Source organism: Terrapene carolina, unplaced genomic scaffold, assembly GCF_002925995.2.
Source record: "Terrapene carolina triunguis isolate 2854851 unplaced genomic scaffold, T_m_triunguis-2.0 Scaffold139, whole genome shotgun sequence".
Lineage (NCBI taxonomy): Eukaryota > Metazoa > Chordata > Testudines > Emydidae > Terrapene > Terrapene triunguis.
Window position 1 is genome coordinate 14,509,154 of NW_020664490.1, and position 8,197 is coordinate 14,517,350.

Consider the following 8,197-nt stretch of genomic DNA (forward strand, 5'->3'; position numbering starts at 1 on the left):
GCCCTCTGCCCGCACCTTGCATCCCTCCTGCACCCAGCCCCCTTATACGCCCTGCACCCCTCTCCTGCCCCAATCCCTTGCCCTAAGCCCCTTCCTGCACACTGCACCCCCTCCTACACCCTCTTCTGTACCCCAACCCCCGCCCTGCATACAATTTCCCCTCCCAGATGTGGCCCTCGGCCCAAAAAGTTTGCCCACCCTGGTATAGGGAGCCTAGGTGCCTAACACAGCTTTGTGGATTGCAGTGCTGTTCTTGTGCTTTTCTAGGCACCTAAAAGTTGCAACACCCAAGTCTCTTTGTGGATCTCATCCAAGGTTTAATGCTTTGCTAAAGTCAGGGCTATAGTGCCACAGATGCGCATAAGAGCATATAATCTTGCCATGTCTTTACAAGTGTAGCGGAAGCAACCTTTTCATTGTGGAACCAATGGGCCTTGTTCTAGCATAGAGCAATTCTTAAAATTGCAAGTAGAACTGGCTGCTTCTGAAAATCTGCCTTTACAGTTTTGTTTAAACTCCATCAGGGCTGGGAACATCTCTGGGAATGGAAGGGTAAGGAGCAAGACCATCTCCAATGTACTGAAGCATGGAAATTCAGAGTTAAGCTTGCTGCCCATCCTAATTTACTAGGCAGTAAATTAGAAATTCCAGATCAACTGCTATCACAGCTTTAGTAAATGGCATCAGTGTTACTGGATGAGAGTGTAGTCTTTTCATGTACAATAGACTTAATTCCCCTTGAAGGAAGATTTAGTTAATTTCTCTGTAGTTTTTTAGTTCAGAAGTCTGACAAATGCAAGAAAGCCACCTTAGATGGAATAAGATCACCATGTCTGCCACAGACTAGATATACTATATCCTTCCCAACAGAATCTCTTAGTACACCTATATGAATACCCTTCCGTTCTGATTCTTAAATGTTTCTTTATGTACTTATATACCACTTATAATACTTAGTCCTGCCATGAATGCAGGGGACTGGACTAGATGATCTCTTGAGGTCCCTTCAAGTTCTATGATTCTACGTGTGTTATAAATTGGCAATTTTAAGTATGTTTTCCCTAAACTTGCCACTCTACTCCTCATGAAACACACTTTGTATAGTAAAATTATATACTGTATATATAACGGCAGCAGCCTCCCTTTAAGTTCAGAAATTTCAAATACAAACTCATTTCCACCTGGAGGTGCTTACATACTATATTGATGAGCATTAAGGAAACCCTAAAATGGACAGACAAGAGGTTATACACTGTACTTAAGTTCTGTAATTACTACTGGTTAGGTTTCTGGTGGACTACTCACCCATCAACTTCCGGCAGCTCTGACCCTTGTTCATATCTCACAGTTGTCGTCATTTTGCTCTTTCCAGTTCTGTTGCTCTTAAAGAGAATACATCTAGAAAAAGGAAACAGGCTATTTCTTCAAAACATTTTAGATTAAGACATTTGAAGTAACACAGTAGATATGCACTAGCATCCATTATAGGAGTTTCACATACAAGTTTAATTAATCTAAACATTCAGAAAAAGCTTCTACTTCATTCCTGAATGCATATAGATTTATATCCCTAATTCAGAAAGTACTAAGCACCTGCCTAACTTTAAGCATGAGTACTTCTACTGATGTGCTTAGAGAGTTAACCACATGCACAAGTACCTTGCTGAACTGGGGTCTAATACAGTAGAACAGGGGTCAGCAACCTCTGGCACGTGGCTCGCCAGGGTAAGCACCCTGGCGGGCCGGGCCAGTTTGTTTACCTGCCGCGTCGGCAGGTTCGGCCGATCGCGGCTCCCACTGGCAGTGGTTCACCACTCCAAGCCAATGGGGGCGGTGGGAAGTGGCGCGGGCCGAGGGATGTGCTGGCTGCAGGTTCCTGCCACCCCCATCGGCCTGGAGCGGCGAACTGTGGCCAGTGGGAGCCGCGATCAGCCAAACCTGCGGACGCAGCAGGTAAACAAACTGGCCCGGCCCGCCAGGGTGCTTACCCTGGCAAGCCGCGTGCCCGAGGTTGCCAACCCCTGCAGTAGAACCTCAGAGTTACAAACACCTCGGGAATGGAAGTTGTTTGTAACTCTGAAATGCTCGTAACTGAACAAAACATTATGGTTGTTCTCTGAAAAGTTCAAAAGTGAACATCGACTTTGAAACTTTACTATGCAGAAGAAAAATGCTGCTTTAAACCATCTTAAAAAGAAATGAAACAAGCACAGAAACAGTTTCCTTGCCTTGTCACTTAAAAAAACCTTTTTTTAGTAGTTTACATTTAACACAGTACTGTATATGCTTTTTTGGTTGTCTCTGTGCTGCCTGATTGTGTACTGCACTTCGGGTTCCAAAGGAGATGTGGTTGACCAGTCAGTTCATAACTCTGGTGTTTGTAACTGAGGTTCTGCTGTATACCAAAGTTAAAAATTACTTAAAGCATTCCATCAGGCTTGTATCTATCCCAAATGGCAGATGTTTTATCCATCTTCTCCTTTAAGCCATATAGTGCATGGAAAAAGCCAGTACAGACTTAAGTGTTTCTCATCTAAAAGTGACCCAGAAATCCTAAAAATAAGCTCAAATACATTCCAAAAGCACCCAATTTATATTAGAATTTCTGGTTTACTCCTTAAATCCATCATGGACTGCCCAAGTACAATTTAAGAAAACTAGAGACCATGTTTTCCATTAATAATATCCATGAAGTGTGGAGCTACTTCAGAGATGTTTAAAGCAATATTAAATTGAGCATTTGTATTTCAAGAGAATGGAGGTGTAGTTTCAAACTAGACTACTGTGAGGACTTCAGCCCAGATCTACAAAGGGACTTAGCCAGTCTGATGCTGAGCATCATGGCCCCTAGCTTTTAGGTGCCTAGGGGGAGGGGAGGAAAAAAAAACCCCACCAATCACAGGAACAACACTGATCCACAAAACCTGAGTTAAGCACTTAGTTTCCTATACAACAAATGGGGAGAGATAGGTGGCAGAGACTGATCCACAAAGGTAGGTGGGGAGCCACCTAAGCTAGCCAGTGCAAGACACAATAAGAGGGGCATGTGTTAAGCCACACCCCTCTCACAGACAGGCACCAGGGGAAGATACACATGTGGAGCCTGAAACAGCAACAGCAGGAGGACGCTTCCCTTATAACCTTGAGCCTAGTGCATAGGGGGACTCACCCACCATATGGAAGACCCCCCTGGTTAAGTCCCCTCTCCTCCTGAGGGGGAAGGGATTAGACCAGGCACCCGTCACCTCTCAGGTGACTGCCCCAACCTCTGAGACAGTCACTCACTTGCACTAGCCTAATTAATATTTCATTATTCAATTATTTAAATTCAATAGGAGAGATAGCAAGAGCCCCACATCAGAATCTCCCATAGCTTGAGTGAGTATCCTATGCACTAGGCCAAAAGTTAAAAAGGAAGGTCCTTCTCCTCCTCTTTCCTCCCACCACCAGTTGTTTTGTGTGAACTTCCCTGAGGGGGCTGAGCTGGTAAGTGGCCTCTGAGCACACCTACTAGATCAGGCCCTATACACGACTTAGGTGGCTGTACACCTACCTTCCCCAGTTTGCGAATTGCTCAGGGATTCGGGCTGGACATCCAAATGCCCATTGTTAGGCAGTAGCAGGTATGCTCAGGCAGGAGACAGGTGCCTAAAGCCAGACTGCAGTGCACCTAGCCAGAGGTAAAAATATAGGCACCTACACAAGCAGGAGTTTCGTGGATCACAATGGGGCCTAAAAATGGGACAGGCTCCTACGCACCTTCCTGGATCGCACCCTTTGTCACTGACTTCAGACCACACAGCACAACTTTAGCAAATGAGAATAGATGGGGACAGGCAAGCTAGCCTTGGAAGAGAAAGGAGCGAGATGCAGGCGTTAGAGGGCATAGGAAGATTAATAGCTACTTCAACACAACTGAGGCACTTCCCCTCCCCCCCTTCATTGGGCAAACTATTGGCCAGACAGAGAAGCCCAATGCAAAAGGGGTGGAGAGCAAATCAAGGTTGGTGAGATTTCTGTATAGAAAGGAGAGTCTGTTTTAGGAAGTTTAGTCTGCTTGAATTACAGCTCTGTTTAGCTTCTTAAGCAAGTGTGTGTGTCCTCTCAACCCTCCCTTCCACTGACTGCAATGCAATGTAGTCTCTTTCCTAGACTGTAATGGGAGATAATGACATTTGTGTAGGCTAACAATGCTGTGCCTTGTACATATTTGTGTAGGATGACAATGCTGTGCCTGGTACATGACATTAGCAATGGAAATGCACTGTCAACGTGGTAGATCCTAGCTGTCCCTTCCCTCATGCAAATAGCATTCTGATTTGGTTGTCAGCCAGTGAGTCCGGCACATCAGCAATTTATCGAAGTGAGCTTTGTGTTACTTCACAGAACTGGCCTAACCAGGAGCGTAATGCATGGGTGATGCATCAGCAGAAGCGCGGGGAAGACAAGCACTCTGGAAGAGATTTAGGGGTTAGTTCAGGGCCGCCCAGAGGATTCAGGGGGCCTGGGGCAAAGCAATTTCAGGGGCCCCTTCCATAAAAAAAGGTTGCAATACTAAAGAATACTATATTCTTGTGGGGGCCCCTACAGGGTACGGGGCAAATTGCCCCACTTGCCCCCTGGGCAATTCTGGGTTAGTTCTCCCTTCCTCCCACAGGAAGGAGAGGGGAGATGTCAACGGAGATTTTAAATGATCAGCATATTCCCCAGATTCTCACTATACCAGGGGCCTACTCCACCCCTAGCGGGAATGAAAGGAGCCCCAGGGCTGTCCTGCACAGCTCACTAACATCCTGCAGCCCCAGAGCAGCGGTTTGTGTTTGTAACGCCACAGCTGTTTGCCTGGGACACGGGGCACCAGACAAGCCAAGAGAGCAGAGACTGGAGGAAGTGATGCACGTAGCAAGGGAAGGAATGCGTGTGTCGCCACACACACAGATCCCGCGGCAGGCACATCCGCAGCAGCTGCAGATCATTAATTCCCGCAGCAGCAGACGGAGTCAGGAACCCAAGAGGAAATCGCTTTGATTTTCTCCATCAGGCGGCGTCTCACCTCCCCCCCCAAACCCGCTGGGTGCCAGGTGTAGGGGGCTCGAAGCCCCTCTCCCGCACATCTCCCCCTTACCTATCCTCTGCAGGCGGGGCGCTGTGCTGGTGACTCAGGCGAGGAACCCGACCCCCCTTCCCTGAGAGCTGGGAAGGCTTGTGACCGGCTCAAAGTTTAGTTCAGGCACAAGCTCCCCTCCCTGGTCCTCTCCGCGCTCTGCAGACTCAGCAGGGAGGGTTTGTTTTTAAACTGCCTACGCTTTATTATAATAATAAAAAAAAATCCCTCTCTACAGTCGTTCCAGTTCCCTTCTGTACAGCTCAACAGCAGCTGCTTCCCCCTCCCGGCTTTATTGCATTTCCGCGGGGAGCAGGCGGCGCTGATTAATCCTTGTGCTGCTGGGGGGGAAGCCACCCGCTCCAGCTCCACACCTGATTCCCATCAGTGCTGCTCACGCCCTGCCTGTGGCTCAGGGGACGTCCGCAAACTGCTGGCCGGTTTCAAGCCCAGGCAGGGGCTGAGCGGCCACTCGGGCAGTACAGAAGTCTCCTGCGAAGGGCACACCATGGCCGCGTGGCAACAGGCAGGTCCCGCACCACTCATAGCAGAATAATGAGTAGTTCGTGCATCGTATTTGTCATGCATGGATCTCAGAGTGCTTAATACAATGCCAATGCGTGCTGAGTGTCCCTTCCCATCTTAATGTTGTCACCGTTTATTTATAACATCAGTTCCAGGCTCTGGCAGGACCCTGCTCCTGCAAACATTCATGAAACCTTATTTACACAACTAGCCCTCTGAAGTCTTTTCAATGTAAAGGCTCCTTTTGAAGGATTATAGTCACCTGGATAAAACTGTGTACAGTATATGCATAAACGTTTGCAGGATGAGGGCCTAGGTTAAGGGCTAGCAGTTTTGCTTTGACCCCTCATCTACTCCAGTTGGACGGTAAGGGCCGAGAAATGTCGAGCCTGGAATATGGTCACCAGACAGCAAATGCGAAAAATCAGGACAGGGGGTGGGGAGTAATAGGAGCCTATATAAGAAAAAGACCCCAAAATCGGGACTGTCCCTATAAAATCAGGACATCTGGTCACCCTAGCCTGGAAATCACTATTGCTTAAGGACCTGTTCCAGCTCCCGCTGACTTTAATGAGAGTGAACATGTCAGGAAAACTAAGCACATGGGTGCCTGCAGGATCTTGTCCTAAGTCAGTAATGATTGCAATAAATGCATACCTATCACATTCAGGTTGGGGCCTTCTTCTAAACTATTGGGTTATTATAGGATTAGTTAATTAATATGGCACAACACTTTGAAAATGTACAGTGCTCTATAAGGCCCCAGTCCTGTAACGTGATGCACACAGGCAGACCCCTCCACCTGCGTGAAGTCCTATTGAAGTCAGGGGTCCACCCACATGCATAACATTGCAAAATAGGATCCACGTGCCAAGGATCTATCTTCTTTTATGGTTCCTGTCACCTTGCCATCTAAGATGATTTTGGATCACTTTGGATGCATTATTACAAGTTATCATTATGTAAGCCCTTCGCTGCTAATACACATCAGTAAAAATGCTGTCATCCTCTCTCTAATTTGTTTCTGTAAATCTATGCACTGTATAAATCTGCTCTTTGGCCATCCCAGTGCACTTTCTGTCCAGTTTGTGGTGTTTGTCTAGATAGGCATCAATTCTGCAAAGCCTTATGTAGATACTTAGGGGTGGGCTACACTGAAAACTTACATTGACACAGCTATATGAGGGGTGTGAAAAATCTACACCCCAAGAGATGTAGCTATGCCAACCTATCCCCTGGTGTAGATAGTGCTAGGTTACCTTACCGCCTCTCGGTGAGGAGGATTAACTACAGTGATGGAGGAACCCCACTTGTTGCTGTAGCGAGTGTCTACACTGAAGTGCTACAGTGTGCCGCTATAATGTCTTAAGTGTAGACATACCCTTAACTTTCTGTACTGTGAGTGTGAGTCATCCCATTGAAGCCAATGGAATGACTCGTAGTGTGTACATGGGACTGACTGCTCACAATATATAACACAGAGTGTGTAAAGTAGGGTGACCAGATGTCCCAATTTTATAGGGACAGTTTTCTTATATAGGATCCTATTACCCCCCACCCCCTGTCCCGATTTTTCATACTTGCTGTCTGGTCACCCTAGTGTAAAGTTAAGCACACACATACATCTTTGCAGGCGTTGGGCGTTTGATTGTAAACTCTGAGAGGCAATGTGTTTTGGGTTATTTTGTGCTTTCAACAGTACCAAGCACAATGTCACCATTTAAGATTAAGATTAATTAACAATATTCTAATTTGAGTAGTTCAATATTTACCTCCTAGTCAAGAAAAACAACTACTCTTTTGATGATCATAAGGCCTTATCTACATGGGAAAGCTTTACCAGTTATACTGGTAAAAACTCCCGTGTGGACACTCTTGCCCCAGTATAGGACTGCCTTTTTTCAGTTTATCTTAAATCCCTTCCTAAGTGACATAAAATAAACCCCCCAAAAGGGCAATCTTATACTGGAATAGGAGTGTTCACATGGGTCTTATACAGGTATAACTATATTGGTTTAAATTCACATCAGATTATACTGGAAAACATACTTGTGTAGACAAAGCCTTAGCATTTTTAATCAGATGGGCTTCGGTGATTAACTTTGTTAATTTGTCACTGCTTATTTTAGTTGGTACCTTTCACTAAAAGAACACCCTTGATTATATTTTTGTAGATTTTTTTCCACAGACTGCAAGGGTGTCTGGCTCAGATCCCCAAAGGTATTTAGGGATCTGGGCCTCTGACACTTGAAATGTTTTCTCTACTAGGCAACTTTTCCACTGGGCAACTTCTGCCTAGTTTTTAGAAGGAGATTTTCAAAGAGGGTTTGTCACTGTCATTTAAAAATGTCTTTATTACAAAGAGAGCTGAAATTAGCAACACTGTGTGGGTTTTTTCCACAACTGTAACTTTTGCAATGATTTGTCATTAAAAAATAGCCTTCCTTTTGTGTCTCAACATCACTCATGATTTCAGCACAACTCCCAAAGCAGTGTTCACTGCAGCTGCATGGCCCAGCAGAGGGAGCTCACAGTGTGCTTTAGTAAGTCTTGTCCAAGAGGTGGTCA

The 8,197-nt window shown here is 45.9% G+C and overlaps 1 protein-coding gene across 1 annotated transcript in view; it reads right to left on the reverse strand.

The window, feature by feature from the left end:
- The window catches only part of LOC112117657 (phosphatidylinositol 3,4,5-trisphosphate 3-phosphatase TPTE2-like), a 43,396-nt gene extending 38,161 nt beyond the window's left edge, over window positions 1–5,235 (reverse strand). The window contains exons 1-2 of the mRNA XM_026653494.1: window positions 5,126–5,235; window positions 1,306–1,398 (exon numbers count right to left, since the gene is read on the reverse strand). Coding sequence (XP_026509279.1) covers window positions 1,306–1,358 — 53 coding nt within the window. The 5' untranslated portion in view covers window positions 1,359–1,398; window positions 5,126–5,235. The remainder of the gene's footprint in view (window positions 1–1,305; window positions 1,399–5,125) is intronic.
- Window positions 5,236–8,197: the final 2,962 nt, after the last annotated feature.